The sequence below is a fragment of the Sycon ciliatum genome, chromosome 7 (assembly GCF_964019385.1).
Source record: "Sycon ciliatum chromosome 7, ocSycCili1.1, whole genome shotgun sequence".
Classification (NCBI taxonomy): Eukaryota; Metazoa; Porifera; class Calcarea; order Leucosolenida; family Sycettidae; genus Sycon; species Sycon ciliatum.
This window is the reverse complement of record NC_088649.1, coordinates 8,703,878-8,719,839: the sequence shown is the minus strand read 5'-3', so window position 1 is coordinate 8,719,839 and position 15,962 is coordinate 8,703,878. Positions and strand designations below refer to the sequence as shown.

General features: G+C 48.8%; 2 protein-coding genes across 2 annotated transcripts; one reads left to right on the top strand and one right to left on the bottom strand.

Moving 5' to 3' along the window:
• Positions 1 to 1,144: 1,144 nt before the first annotated feature.
• LOC135821894 (uncharacterized) lies at positions 1,145 to 8,432 on the top strand. The gene is made up of 6 exons (XM_065334891.1): positions 1,145 to 1,528; positions 2,640 to 2,891; positions 4,011 to 4,426; positions 5,383 to 5,544; positions 5,938 to 6,119; positions 7,681 to 8,432. The coding sequence occupies exons 2-6, from the start codon at positions 2,686 to 2,688 to the stop codon at positions 7,837 to 7,839; spliced, it is 1,125 nt and encodes a 374-aa protein (XP_065190963.1). The 5' UTR covers positions 1,145 to 1,528; positions 2,640 to 2,685; the 3' UTR covers positions 7,840 to 8,432.
• Positions 8,433 to 10,920: 2,488 nt separating this feature from the next.
• On the bottom strand, positions 10,921 to 15,549 carry LOC135821587 (serine-rich adhesin for platelets-like). The gene has a single exon (XM_065334585.1). The coding sequence runs from the start codon at positions 15,547 to 15,549 to the stop codon at positions 10,921 to 10,923; it is 4,629 nt and encodes a 1,542-aa protein (XP_065190657.1).
• Positions 15,550 to 15,962: the final 413 nt, after the last annotated feature.

Here is a 15,962-nt window from a genome sequence, read left to right as displayed (position 1 = left end):
CTCAGCGTTAAAACACTTTTTCCGTCCTCTTATTGTTTGAACTAGCTCTGCCTCTCGGTATTGAGCACTCTCTTGGACAGCCTGGAGCCTCTCTGTTTTGAGCAGACCATGTAACAAGTTCCGAACTCAATAGCTTCTACAGACTAAAGTTACTGGCTTTATACTTTAGGGAGGTGTCCGATATGTGCATAGCGTCATCACAATTCACATACTAAACATCACATGAACAATGGAGTTGGAGCCAGTACTCCATCGGCTGAGTACCTGTGAATGCTGTGATGTCCTTTAACCATGCTACTCAGCACACGCGACGTAGAAGCATGATGTGTAATCATAATATTATACCATCCTCAGACTATCTCTCGACAGGAAATGGATGCTCTGATGTGATTCATCCGTGTGATGAAGTGAAAAGGAGATGATCATCCTCCGACATCGTTACGTCAAATGTGACAATAATCCTCCTCTTCTGGCTCAGGTGAGAGAGGACTAGCCTGCACCGTATATTGTAAGGAGATCGTCTCGGACATCACACCGGCACCTGCCAGTAGTTGCAAGCCGAAACTTCAAGTAGATCACAAGTACGATAATTACGCCCAAGTGGTGCCCACTTCACAGCCAGGGCGCATCAGCACTGGATGATGTCCTACGATTCATCCTAGAGATGACCACGTTACCTTCGGGCACTCAATAATCACCACAAACCAAGGGCGTTGGGTAAGCAAATCTCAACGGATACGCGGGTACAGGTTTACCCTCGTTAGAAGGCACCCAAGGGGGTTTCACAATTGTTGTCCTGTCGAGTATTATCTACTATCCGGACTTTCACGTACGCGTTTCAGGCGTCAGGGATTTTGGCTCGTTGTCTACTAATGAGGCTTGTCTTGTATCCGATGTTGTAATAACGAGGGTAAATCTTCAGTTTGGATAAGGTTCATGCCTCCATTCCAGTCCAGAGTCTGGCGGAATTTTATACAAGACGTGAATACGTGACATGCCGAATCTGCATAGCACGCACTCACGTCCTCGAGTTCAGTCCCTTCAGTCATGATGGTCTGTGTTACAGATCATGACTAAAGGGTCCTGAAAACCGGATGTTTATGAAGCATTGCCTTAGCTGGTGAGCAACGAACAACAGCTCTATTTCGTCCGACACACTGGAGACTGTTTATTGAAGTTATAACTTATTAGTATACTGAACGCAAGCAGCGGTAGTTTAGACGAGTGTCGAGGCCAACACAGACCTCTCTATAGTATAAGTCAGTTGTTCGTCTCCGCTGCACTAGTGCCTGGCGGTAGACTGACCATGGCTTCTAGGACGGCTGCAATCAGTGGAGAGCGAATGTCACTGTTATCAGATTCTGCAAACTGTCGCCAATAACGGAACCAGGCGCGACAAGTAATTCCTGCCATCATATCAAGCTTGTCATGCTAGTTGCAGCAGTCATCTATCAGCTACAGGTTCAGCGTCAGTTGCCCACCCACTGTCAATTGACGTACGCCGCAGTGAGATTCCCCGGGTAGATAGGTGAGAGGATTTGTGATGTCTTGACAGGTGAACCACGCGTACAGTGCGGAGTCAAGGATCCTCCGCTATGTACTCGCACTTTCATCATAATAATAATAATGCTGTGGGTTGTGGACTCAACATAGAATGTAGATTTGGAATGTTTTACTACGTATTGTATACTCGATCTCCGGACAGCTACAATGCACAGTGAAACCTGTCTAAGACGATTGCGCAAGGGGTAGGGGGACCTTCTGAACGTGGCCTCTGTTTATCAGGTGGCCTCCTTATCCAGGGTCATTTGACTGGAAATAGCATCCCTTGGTCCTGGGCGCACTGGTCTTTTAGGACAGGTGGTCGCCTCATCCGAGTGGTCGCCTTGACAGGTTTCACTGTAGCTGTTTCGACCTTGTCCAGGTCTGCTCAACAGATCACAATGACATCTAGTGAATGAAATAGCTTTTTTTAATTAGCTCAAAGCATCAAAGTCAGATTGCTCTAACTGGGCGCCGGCATCATGTGAGATTTTAACGTGTTGCATTATTATTAGGGGTGAAACGGTTCAATATTTTTCATGCGGGTACCCTAAATATATTATGCATGCCCCAAGGTGTACTCTCAGCTTCGTTGATGAGACCTATGGTTGTCAAAACAGCTAACTGGTCAACCTTGGCGGATGATACTCGAAACATTGGCAGATTCTGCTCGAAAAAGCAGTGAAATTGGCAGACCCATACAAACCTTAGGGCAGGCACTTACTCCATTTCTTTATCCACACGCCAAACATGCATTAAACATAGCAGAAAAAGACAGTATTTCAGGTGCTAATTTGTTAGCTGACATTATCTGCGAAGGGCTATTGTGCAACTCCCCAAGAGCTGTGCACTCTTGAGTCTTCACCGGAACACAAACGTGTTGTATCACGTCACATTGAAGTCATTTCTTGCAAGTGCATGTGCATGTATACGATTACCGGTAAAGTCTGTGTCATCAAACGGACGGTCTCATAACACATGTGTTCTTGGCACAGTGGTCGCTAGCACAGGTTTTACAATGTCATGTACGTACAGTCAACTCCTGATATAACGAACACCATTGTCATTGCATTGTACTCTTTGTTTACTTTTGCTAGGAAGGCGTTCGGTTTCATTATCGAGCCCCTGACATAATACTATGCAATGGAAGCGGTCGAACTCTCGCCGTCTCTGCACCACCGCGAAAGCTTCAGCAGTACTACCAGCAACAGCAGCAGCAGTGACAACCCCGGAAGACCAGTTGTCCTGCGCCATGCCTTCCAGCGCTTGTCACTCCACGAAGCAGATGTTGCTGCTGTTGATGATGTCACTAGGCGAAGACGGTCACTGTTCGCCATGTTTCAAACCAAGTAAGTTCAAACAGAGGTAGCCATTGGCGGACTATGCTCGGCCAATTATTATTATTGTTATCAAATTTTTGATAGGGCAATCCCCACAGGCCTAAGGCCTTCTTACAGGGTACACTAACCAATCGTCAAATTATGCTTTTGATTATGCCACAATTATGCCAACAAATAATTATGCTGAATTATGCTGAATTATGCTCGGTTCCACTATGTATTCACGCTATACATAGAGGATTGAGAAACCACGCATACACACACGGCCATGCCCTAAACATAATTTTTGTCTAAACCGAAAGATTATGCCGACCTTACACGTTGGAATCCGTATATTATGCCGGAGCATAATTTGTTGACGAAATCCCAAGATTATGCCAAATATTATGCCGGCATAATCCGCCAAGGGCTAAACAGAGGGTATTTTTTATTTATGTTTACAAAGACCACTTTTAAAAATGCCAAAAATGAGATGCAGCTAGGGGAAGCACGCACAACCTGAATCGTGGAAGCGGTGGTGAGGTTTAGGGAGCTCCGCCGACCCAGGGTCTCGACTTCATGGCCATCTAGACGCATCTCTATCTTCATTATTCAATTTTGTCAAAGTAGCAGGTAACTCAACATAACTATCGCCCGCTTGCTAAACGTTTTCTGGAAAGAGCAAACTTGTGAGTAAGCCCAACGGATCCACTGACTGCGGAACGGCATTGATTCCTTGGCATACTCTTGTGGAACGTTTCTTACCACGTTGAAAGCTCCGCCGTGGCCACGTCGGCTTGCACACAACACAACACGCCACATGGTCTCTTAGCCAAATATCCAAGTGTTCGGGCTGGGTCCTTCCTCAGGAGCCATGGTAGCAGCTACCTATTTTACATTCCTGCTGTTGAAGAGATTCATCGAAGGCCAAAAACAAAGGGTGTCCGCGAACAAATCGTAGTCTGAAAACGACCTCAACCAGAAGGTATGGCGAAAGGACCAAGAGCTTGACTATGTACTGGTATTGTATAGCATTGGATGTATATTCTCTAGACCTGTTGAGGCGATCTAATACTCAGAGAAAAGTTGATGTTCAAGACTGCATGTAACTGTGAATGCGACGTTCTGCGCCTTTCTTTTGTCCTGCAGAGGTCAGACGGACGTAGCGCCGTCAAACGTATCCGCATCCACCGTTCAGCGTAGGTCTGCGGCGAGTCTCCAGCGAGGAATACCGGCCACCTCGGCTTCCCAGCACCACCAGTATAGTACAGACGCCGCTGGTACGTCTGTTGCTGTGGGCTCTGACCTAGTATATAAACCCAGGGCAGCCGGTGTGCGTAGAGCTCGCAGTTTCACGTCTACGCGGCAGTATGTTGCCTCAGCACCTGCTGTAGACGCGATAGCTAGAGGCGGCAGCAGCTCCAGAGCGTCGTCCATTCGCAGCGCTCCACCGATGACCCGAGCAGCATCCGCTTTCACGACATCCACAACCACAGCACCAGACGGTGGTCTGAGGAGAAGCAAGAGCTTCCTGAAACGCTTCATGAAGAAACGTGTTACACCAAGTAAGTCCAATAAAAAGAGATAGAAACAGAGAGCATGATCAGTTCAGGTTATATCATACAAAAGAAAAAAGGACCAAGGAACTACAAGTTACGCTATACTGTCCACTTACACTACCAGTTATTAAACAATCAGCTCACGCGATAACATTGCACGACACTGACCGACGGTACTGACGTTCTACAACTAACTGGTTAACAGGTTATATTGCGTTTCATTTGTTTTTGATATTGCGAACACTGCGCCATTGCTTCTGGTGATATTTCCCCCGTGAAAGCTGATTTACTATACAGTCAACTTCGCTTATAACGACACTCGACGGGGCATCAGGAAAGTGTCCTTATTCGCGAAGTGTCGTTTTACCCGAAGTCTCAGTATATGTATTACAGTTGGATGGGACTTTGCTCTGGCCATGAAAATTCTGTCGTTATTCGTGAATTGTCGTTATATCCGCAGTCGTTATTAGCGAAGTTGACTGTAGATAGAAAGAGAGCACATCACCAGATAGAACTCTTCCAATGACAATACTGCCGTCACGCGGGGGGAAAAGGTGGTTATCGTCAGTGATGCACTTTTTGAGAAAACGCACTATAACATACATGTAATCTTTTATGACGTAAAGCATATCTATAATTGCAGGGAAAGATGTGAATGTAGCCCAAACGGTCTCCATCTCTCTCTCTCTCTCTCTCTCTCTCTCTCTCTCTCTCTCTCTCTCTCTCTCTCTCACACACACATACACACCACACACACACATACACACACACACACACACACACACACACACACACACACACACACACACCCCCCCCCCCCCACACACACACACACACATGCACACACACGTGCGCGCACACACACACACACACACACACACACACACACACCAGACACTCATTCACTCACTCACTTACACACTCTATCTATCCTTTTGTTTCTCACTCTCTGCACCATGCAGAACATAACTTGGTCGGCAGTGTAGAGCTGATTCTGCAGCTAAACCCCAGTCACGTCAAGACAGACGGTGATGACAGGATACCGATTGTGATGGATGTCGTCAAGCTGCACAACCTCGATCTCGCCATGGCTGGCCTCGACCAGAAGGATCTGGACGGGAGAGGTAAGAACAAACATGTATGAGGAGTCTAGTCAGTAGACCTTGGCCGCGGATTATGCTCGAAAATTGGCAGATTCCGTTTAATTAAAAACAGTGAAATTGACAAAGCCATATCTTATAGCAGGCAGTTCCTTGAATTCTGCTCCATTTCTTTATTCACGTGCCAAACATGCATAAAACATACCAGAATGAGATTTGAAATAATTATTATTATCAAATTTTTGATAGGGCAATCCCCACAGGCCTAAGGCCTTCTTACAGGGTACCCTAGAAATGAAAGTACTGAATTACGCATTATATTATAAAGTACCAAATCCTGCCATATTTTTTGGCTGCATGAACAGTTTGTCGAGATCTCACTTTTATGTTTAATTTGTGCACTCTCCATGCGTTCAGACCTGTACCTTGAATGCAGCCCAATGTACACCGAGGGCAGCGTACACAGTGCAAAACTGCTGCCCATCGCCTGGCTGAAGTCCGACATGAGACCGGCGGTTCTCAAGGGAGACGTTTCCATAGAAACACAGCTGACACTGGTGCTGAGCAGTCGCCTGTTCCATCAACTCACCACTTGGCAGGTGAGGCACTATGCACTATGCAACTGCAACTGTAGTCCGGGATAAACATTCGTATTCAAAACTCAGAAGGTGAGCCAAGGAAAAAATGTAACACGGAAAAAATGTGGGGACTAGTTATGCAGTCGAGTCCACCAACTAAAGCATTTATGCTGTGGATTGTCTCAGCACTCGCTGTCAGTTATGTGCTAGATTGTATATAGTAACACCTGATGTAAGCGACCTTTGTGTGTAACGACCACCTGCTCATAACGACCGTTTTTCCATGCACGGACAGTTCTACACAGACACTGTGGGACCTGGGTCTAAACACAACCTGGCTTTAACGACCGCTTTTGCTTGCACCGTGAGGTGGTCGCTTAAACCAGGTTTACTGTATGTCTGAGTGTTCGAAATCTGGTTAGTTGGTGGACACGACGGCATAACTTGTGCCCACATTTTTTCAATGTTACAGTAAATATTCGTGCTGAGATAAAAAGTGAGGACCAAAAAGGTTTACAAGTTATCCTTTGTTTGCGTCCAACACTAACAATTATAGGCAAGATGCCGGTGAGTCCAAACCTGCAACAATTAGCACAACATAACAGTGCACAGACTGGCATTAATTTTTAACGACATGATGTTTTGCTGCATTACGTCTACCAGCAGTCTTGCTTGTCCTTATGGTAAGTGTTGGACACAAACAGCTGATAACTTGTAAACTTTTGGTCCTCTCTTTTTATTTTAATCCCTGGCTCCCCAATCGAGTCTAATTCGTGTTAAAGATATCCTATACTAGTATCTAGTAGCTCTGGCCAACCAGTCTGTAGAGCCTGGGCATCTCAGTCCTTGTGCAATCGCTCGACCTGCAGACAATCCTTTTTTGAAAAGTAACACCGCCCTAAAGTATGTGTGCATGAGGGACTGAAAAGGGTTTGAAGAATATATTGAGAGTCACCACCAGGACTTGAACCTGGTCCAGGGACGTACGCTACAGCATAGGCCAGCGATGCTCCAAGCCCGGAGCTGAGCAACACTAGGTCTTGGCGGATAATGCTCGAAAAGTCGGTACATTCTGCTGAATTGAAAGCAGTGTGACTGGCCGAACCATACAAACCTGATGACAGGCACTTCCTTGAATTCTGCTCCGTTTCTTTATCCACAGACCGAACATGCATGAAACATAGCAGAAAAGGTACAACAATTCCACATTTTTCTGCCGGTATTAACCTCCAAGGGCTAAGCATCATCCTGCAGCTACTGTTGTGGACATAGAAATCCGGTCGCACGTCTAGCGGCCCCAGGGCGCTGGCCATGCAGCCGTGGGTAAGCAGTACACACCTACGCGCTGCAGCCCGCTGGTCGCATGGCTGTCTGTGCACTGTTCTGTACGCGCTGAGGCTCAGTGAGGGCGCCGGCCCCGGTCAATCGACTGGATTTCCATGTCCACGACAGTATATTCATGGTACATGTAGCCCGTGTCATCACCAGACTGGTAATGTTCCCTTCTGGCTGTTTCCGGTTTGACCTCATGTTGCTGCGCATGATGTGGCTGCTCCGTGACGTCATTGTGTGCTTCCCACAGGTGCGACTCTGTCTAGCCAAGTCGACAAGGAAAGCGGCTGCCATGACGCCGGACAAGGAAAGCGGTCACGTGATTGCCACTTGCTCTATCGATCTGCTCTACATTCAGCGTGATATAGCTGTACAGGATCGCTATGACCTCTATTATAACAAGGAATAGACGAAAACACACATGCTATTTCACGGAATAGACGAACACACACACACACACGCACGCACACACACACACATACAAATATACACACACGCACACACACACACACACATACATACACACACGCACACGCACACACACGCGCGCACACACACACACACACACACACACACTCTCTCTCTCTCTCTCTCTCTCTCTCTCTCTCTAAACTGGACTCTGATCATAGGCCCGGGAATCGCCTTGTTCCTGGAATTGTCGGACTGCGACTGCACCCGTTCCTCATTGCAAAACACGCTTCCTGCTTTTTTGCTAACATTACCTCAGGCTGTTGAAACAAGAACTTAATTAGAACTTAACAGCGGATGGTGAGCCAATTAAATTATTGTGAAAACATGTTGTCCTTCTTCTTTTCACAATAAATTAGAACTTCGCCATAACTATAATCAGTACGATTATTCTGTAGGCTTGGAAGCAGAACACTACGAAGGTGCCGTAGTTCGCCATCAGCTTTGTGCTATCCCCTCATCACCGTACAAGTATTGTTATTACAAGTACTATAGTAAGAGGTACTGTGGCAGACATCACTAAAACATAAGCTATCAACTTCTCCATCTTCAATTTTTCTTGAGAACATATTTTTCAACATAAACATATGTACCGTTACGACACAAGATGAGACAGCAGTTACTACTAGTGTCCACGAATAACACAATTACATGTACTACCTGTCTAAGACGACCGTTTGAGGGACCTTCAAAACGTGGTCTCTGTTACCAGGTGGTCGCCTTATCCAGGGTCAATTGACTGGATAGATAGCATCCTTTGGTGCTGGTTTCAGTGGTCTTCTAGGACAGGTGGTCGCCTTATCCGAGTGGTCGCATTAACAGGTTTTACTGCACATGTACTACCAGTACCAGTGATTATCTGACTGCAATGCATGACGTTCTCCCAGGACTGCTGCGAGGAGCTGCTGCTTTTCTTGCATGGTAAAGTAGTGGATTACAGATGTCCGATTTTCTATGCCCGTATTGCGGATATTATCATTAAAAAAAACTGTGTTGCATTGCATCCCTCTGTCTCTGATACCTTTCTGTGCAGGCACCAGTGCTTTTGAGTTCTGATGTCCGTCACATTGCTATAACGATAGCATACAAGAATAATAGTGTACTTGAATAGGAGCATGACCCTGCTGAAGATGTTACCCTACTAGAAACACATGCATGTAATTGTTGATGCTGTCTCAGTCTTCTCCCGCTCGATCAAGTAAAATCTCATCCAGGGGCTAAATGACTACACGTATGAGATCGTCCTCCACAGTGATCGCCTCCGCTGTATAAGAACATGACTGTACATGTGTGGACGATCGACAGCATGTTACAAGCCAGGCGGGGGGGGGGGGGTACACTGTGTGAATCGTCCAACATGTTAGCCTATGAACATGTTAACCTACATGTATGTCCTAGGCCTTGACGGATTATGCTAATATTTTCGTGAAATTATGCTTTTCGCATTGCTGAAAAAATTGCAGAAGTATGCTATTTTTTATATGCTAAAAGTTATCATATTATGCCGCATTATGCTCACATATGCTGCTAATGCATAATGGTTCTGTGCAAAATAACAGGGGAATTTATTTGTAGAGGGCGTTGTACTGTAGTAGCAAAAGTTCCACGGGGTCAACGCACCGTCCGACCTAGCTACGACCATCATTGATTGTAGTGGGCTGGACATGTTATCAAGGGAGTCGTAAACCTACAACTTCCTAGTGCATCTACTTGTACTTGTACTTGTAGAACATGTACAACTGTTTGGAATTTGATGCGAACAGGCGGATTATTACAATTTTATGCGATTCGTATGCGATTTGCCTCGAATTATGCGATTATTCGATTTTGGTAGGATTTATGCGAAAAATTATGCTAGCATAATCCGTCAAGGCCTAGTATGTCCAACAGGTTAACTTATCAATCGAGGGTTACATAATACCAAGTACAATGATCACAAAGCAATGACGCAACCAAGTCCTTTCAGCCATACTCAAAGCATAATAATCATGCTGTCTGGTGAGTGTTTCACACGAAACTCCGAGTAACGGCGAAAAGGGACTTAATTGCGCCATTGCAGGGTCTGTCCACTGGATATAGAGCACTGTACGCAGACTGAGGAGCTTAGAGTAAGACAACTGTATAGTACCAAGTACATGACTGTACTGCTGTTGCTCAGCATTCGTCAACCTCCATCTAGACTACAGGGCAGCAAGGCAAAGCCTATTAATATTTTGTTATTGGAACAACATACATGTACATTGTATATGACCTGTGCCACGCATAACGATAACAAGAACATCTACAAATCGTCTGTATGACCCCTGAACGGTGGTATTGCTAGGAATAACACTGTCATTGTGGAGCATGAAGTTGAAGACACCACTGCAGCTGTACTTATGGTTGACAAATATGGTGGTAAAGGCATAGCCGTGGAGCATGTCTAGTAAAAGGTACGCAAGCTCCACTCTAGCCCCTTCATAGTTAACATAGCATGGATCGCCCTACAGTATCAGCACCAACGCAAGCGGTCTCCTGGCCGAACATGTCATTGCGATATTTACGCAATAATAGTACGGAATGGTAGAAAATGACCACTTGCGTTGGTGATTGTGGAACGTGTGTAGCATCTTTCAATGGACCTTTTCACGAAACACACATGATCAGGGAGAAAACGTAGTGCCTTGCATGTACAGGGACTGTACATGCCATTTCGATTACAATTATGTGGGTATGTATTTGTCGTCAACGCCATAATAATAATAATGGCAAAGCTGTGAATGGTCATCAACAAGAAGAAGTATCGAGAATCACCAGACATATTTCAACGCAACAGTCATGATGAATATGCAGTCAATGATTGTGTCAATGATTGGTGTAGGATTTAACAACTGGACAGGAGGATGGAGGATGAGATGATTGGGCAGCAGAGAATAGCCAACACAAGGCACAACAAATCATTGTGGTCATAAGAAGTTCTTTTCAAGCTTTAAAGAGTATTGAATTCTCAAGTGATCGTAAGAATTTCTGTTCCAAATCCGAGTTACAACGATGTGATCATTGTTCCATCTAACAGTACTTCGTAGGGCAGTGTGACGGCAATCGGTACATAGCCTTTGGATCCGGTCCTGGGCGCATGCACTTGCACACGTCCGTTACTGCAGCGGCCCACGAACGCGTACAGCACGTCGCCCGTACACACGGACAGTTCGTCGGAGCGCTGTGCACCGTAGTCGAACATCACCAGCAATCGAGCAGCGCGCATGGGCCGACGCTCCACGGGACTCGACGGAGAATTGGCCTCCGACGAAGAGGCGGACTCCGTCCTGTCGGCAGCTTCCACGGCCGCATTGAGCTCATTCTCTTCCCGATCTAGGAAACTCTGCAGTGGCACGAGAATAGGGTCCAGGGACGTTGTGCCATTGCGCGGGCGCAATGATCGCACCAGTGCATCCATTGTCAGGTCCCCTTCGCTCTTGCTCGCCAGGAGCTGCGGCGGAATAGACTTCTGCTCTGTGACGGCGAGATTGCTGTTCTTCACAGCGTCGCCCACAGAATACCACTCGTCCCAGCTTTGCCTGTTCGTCAGCTGCTGCTCTCGCTGCTGCTGTGCGTGGGGTGAGTTGACTTGTGGGTCTTTCCCGTCCCTGCCTGACCTTAGAGATGATCTGCTAAGAGTACTACTGATGCTAGCCACATCAAGGTCCAGGTAATTAGCGCGGCCGAGTAGGGTTTCCTCAGCACCCTCTACAGGCTCTGCGGGCGAGGATAGTGCCTTGTCGCTGCTGCTGTTTCCGCTTCCAGGTTCGGCGGTCACTGCTGCATTAGCTCGAGGTGTTTTGTAGCGTATGCTAGATCGTAGATGCGAGGCGTTCCTCACCAGGGTGGACAGACGCTGGCGGACTGTGGACTTGACGGCAACAGAGCGCGAGAATGGACTAGACTGCTGCTGCTGCTGGTGCTGCTCATCACCCGGATGCGTGGAAGGTGACGTTTCTTGACCACCTTCAGCAAAGCTATGTCTGACGCTTTCTCTATGGGGAGTCTTCACAGCTGCGGTAGATGACCTTGGCGTTGTTCGTATTTCAGGGGATCTCACGGCGATGCGATGAGACAAGCCTTCCTGGCCTCTGCCTCTGGTTCGTTTCACTTTCACTTTATGATCGTCTGAGGTTTGGAGTGCCTGCTGGGTGCTGGCGACGCTCAGATTTCTCGCGTTGGTGTTACGGCTGCGCGGAGGTGTTGCATATTGGTATGCGGAGCTGGTATTGGTATTCCTACCCGTGCTGGTGCTGTGGCTGCAGGCTGGTTTTGCTTCTGTCCCTATGCAGGCAGCGCTCGGCTGCTGAAGTGCACGCCGATATGTAGTGCTGGCCGGCGTGTGTCGCTGAGCTGTCACACTGCTGCATTCCTGAGGAGCGGTGTGCATGCGGCCGATCGACCGTGATGGCTCATTATCTCGTCCAGCTGCAGCAGTCTCTGAACCACTGGTACACGATGCAGCGACCACAGTAGTAGTAGTAGTACCACTGTCAGCGGTTTGATGGCTTCGCCCAGCACTGGTGGCGGTCGTTGTTGATTCTGATTCGCCTGGATGGTGTGTCCGCGCCAGGCCAGTAGCGTTAGCAGATGAAATAATTTCCACGCGTGGTGTTGTCAGCGCGTTCTCTTTTCCGCCGTCGAGCAATGGCGATGTGGGTTGTTTGAGTTGTTTGCGAGTCGACGGCGCGAGTAGATCTTCTTCTGAGACGGCAGCCGATGCTGATGCTAATCCAGCGGCCATGGCTCGTTCAAGGGACGAGCTTCTACCTGCGCTGCTGCTGCCACTGCTACTTGCAGGCGACGAGTAGCCACTCTCAGATGAAGGCCGGTGCACTTCGAGGCCGGTACTAACGGCGGTGGTGGACGACTCTTCGTCCAACAGTACTACATCGCTGAAGAATGCCTGAGCGCGGTCGTTGTGTACGACGTGTTGATCATCTTGCAGGGTGCTGGGACCAGTGGGCTGGCGCGGCGGCGGCGGCGCACTGCAGCTCGTTGAGTAACATTCCTGATCATGATCTGATCGCCATTGTGTGCGCACGGCGTGGAGAATTGGGGCTCGTTCATCACGGCCGATGCGCTCAAGTTCAGGCCCGCTTATAGCGCCTCCGGTCGTTCCGCGCTGCGCTGGTACGCTGTACGCTGCTGGAATGCCATTGTGGAACGCTGTATTTTCACAATTGTTTGATGACGGCCGATCATTAGCCCGCTCACAGGCTCTAAACCTTGTTTGTGCAGATTGTTGGCTGTGAGCAGCAGCAGTCCCGTCATGGAGGGAGCGTGCCAAGGCGGAGCAACATTCCGCGGTGGATACAACGCAGCATGGCTGATCACTGGATCCAGGACAGTTACATACCATACCATTACTGGCAACAGGAAAACACTGGTTGGCGCAGGAAGAGGAGAACTGTAAATGCCTGCTCATCTCAACCACTGGTCGACTACCATCGGAAGAGCTGCGACTGATGAGATGAGGGGTGGCAAACGACATCACATTTCCGCGCGCATATGTCCTAGCCGCATCAAACACGTGACCGTTGTGGTTTGTAGGTGAACAAGGCTGCAGGTGGAAGCTAGAAGGATGCGCATTGGAGCAGGAGATGCTGCCTGCGCTGTGGGTGATAGAGATGGGAAGACATTCTCGTGCATCTTCCCCTGTGCTCCTCGCTGGCGTTTTGAAGAAGTTGGGGTTTGTCTTGGCACTGCTCGGGTTAGTTATGAAGGAGGTACTGTTAGCCCCATTACCGCGTCTATGAACATCAGGATGATGTCGTAGATGATGCTCTTTTTGTTGTCTTGCATTCTGCAGGGCTGCATGATGTTGGTAGCCAGTTTGTTCGTGCTGCGATGAAGTGACAACACGATTAGTATCGGAGTGGGCTCTCCGGAGCACTGGCCTTGTTGCCACTGCAGCTACTGCCTGCGAAGCTCCTATTTGAAATGGCGGCATTGGTCCCAGACAGGCAGCAGCAGGGTCTAGTAGTGCACTGCTGCGACGTAGGGGCATGGCCCCACTGGATGACAGCACGGCAGGCAATGACAGTCGATCGAAGGACCAGTTTCGGGGCAGACCGCTGACCACTGCGGATTCAGTGCTGGCGCTGGCGCTGACTGGTAAGTGTGTTGATGACGATTGGCCGGACGTCACCTCCAGTAGCTTTTCTGGGCTCTCGTCAGATTCAGACGATGCAGGCCTTGTATGGGCGTTCCCATCGGACATGGACTGATCGTCCACAAATTGGCAGTAGCACGTCGGTAGGAAGCCGCGCCGGCCCGCGCCGTTCTCCAGTAGCGACCACCGTCCGTCGGCCATGATGTGACGCATGACGTCACCGCGCCGCGCCGCCAGCTCCTTGGCGGAGTTGCAGTAGGGCGCGTAGTCCTGCAGCACCACGACCGTTGCGCAATCCTGCTGGGTCTTGCCGTCGTCACGTGATCGTCTGCTCTTCAGCTGATCCAGTGCGGATGGGTCGAGTTGCGAGCGATGCTGTATACTGAAGACTGACGAATCCTTTCCTCCTGTGTGGAGCTCCGTCATAACCTCTCCAAGAAGACCCACAGATACTTGACGCATATCACGTGTAATCGACGTGTCGCCCGTGGCTGCACTGTATATGCGCTCCGGACTGGAGAAGTTCTCCTCGTGGCGGACTCCAGTCCGTTGGATAATATCTTTCAATCCTGCGGTGCTAGAATAGCTGGCGGCTGGGGTGTCAGATACTGGGCATAGAGAGTGAACTGGTTCTGTTGCGCGCAGTGCAGTGTGTCCGGAGACCTCTGCGCTCTTGTGGTGTGTTTCAAGGTCCCCTCTGTTACGCGTGTCCTTTTCCATCTCCGCACTACATACTCTGTCAATAACGTTCTGCAAGGACGCTGATGTAAAACTGGGCGCGTGCACTTGATCTCGCCTTGGCGTGAATACGGGAACATTCTCTGTGCCACGCTGTCGTCGTGTAGGTGAGTCCTGTGCGGATTGGAGCGTTGTCTGGGATTTACTCTGCGAGGCGTTTGTCCTTCGACGCCGCAGCTCTCCTGACGCCCATGCGTTTAACTTCTCCGTGGAGCGCTTTCTGCGGCCATCTCGCTGTTTTCGGCGGAACGGCGTTGGGGGATTGGGTGATTCCCCAGCGTCCGCTGGCTGCTGCGTTCCCGATCTGATGTCAGAGGTAGAGCTTCTGGTAGTGTGATGGTCTGCGGGCAAATACACTTCATCGTTATCATCGCTGTCTAGATATCCCTCGTATGAACAAACAGTTTCCACTGAGGCGAAGTTACCGCGTGTACGCAGACCACCAACACCAGCTCCTTCCATGCCTACCTCTCTGTACGTGTTGGTTCGTATAACCTCTGCCACAGACGTGGACGGCGCAGACTGATCTGGCTTGGAAAGCGTGGGAACGGACGTGGAACGTCGTCTGGACAGCACTTGAAACTTGGTTGCGTTCGATTGGTGGCGTGCGCCACTGCCCTGCCGAACCACCAACACATCATCATCCACCGTCTTGGACAGCACCACGTTGTAATCCAGGGCATGTGTGCACTCCTCGTCCTCGTTGATGGCTTGATGCGACTTCGAGCGCTTCTTCAATCCATTGGCCTTTTGCCGTATTGTTTTCAAGTACTTCGCCATTACGTCGTGCTACGTTCTAGCACTGGGGGACCTTCTGCAACTCTATATTACTACGGGGAGAGTCTATGCAAGACTGTATTCCAAGGTCTGTCTGATCCAGGGCGTAACTCAGTTTTATAACTAAAGGACGACACGGTGGTAGGACGTTGAAAGCTGATAGACAGCACGATACGATGCGGCCACCGTCCTGTTATCCACCTGCACTACCTGCAGCGATCAATCAGCTCGCAAGCGACTTGCACTACTATCCAATCCGTTCTGCAGCACTCCAATTAAGGAGATTGGCACCAATGATGCTGGCTGATCTGTACCAGGGATCATCAGCGAACAAATCTCTGCGCATCCGTTAATACTAAACAAGTCGAGGAAGGAGACCTTCCATCTTCTCCCATTTCTGTACCGTTCTGTACGTC

Bases quoted from the DNA above. Each gene is read 5' to 3' on its own strand.
- LOC135821894 (XM_065334891.1), top strand. From the start codon at position 2,686: ATGGAAGCGGTCGAACTCTCGCCGTCTCTGCACCACCGCGAAAGCTTC. The intron at 2,892-4,010 runs GTAAGTTCAAAC...TTTGTCCTGCAG, and splicing joins TTCGCCATGTTTCAAACCAA to AGGTCAGACGGACGTAGCGC. The intron at 4,427-5,382 runs GTAAGTCCAATA...TGCACCATGCAG, and splicing joins GAAGAAACGTGTTACACCAA to AACATAACTTGGTCGGCAGT.
- LOC135821587 (XM_065334585.1), bottom strand. From the start codon at position 15,549: ATGGCGAAGTACTTGAAAACAATACGGCAAAAGGCCAATGGATTGAAG.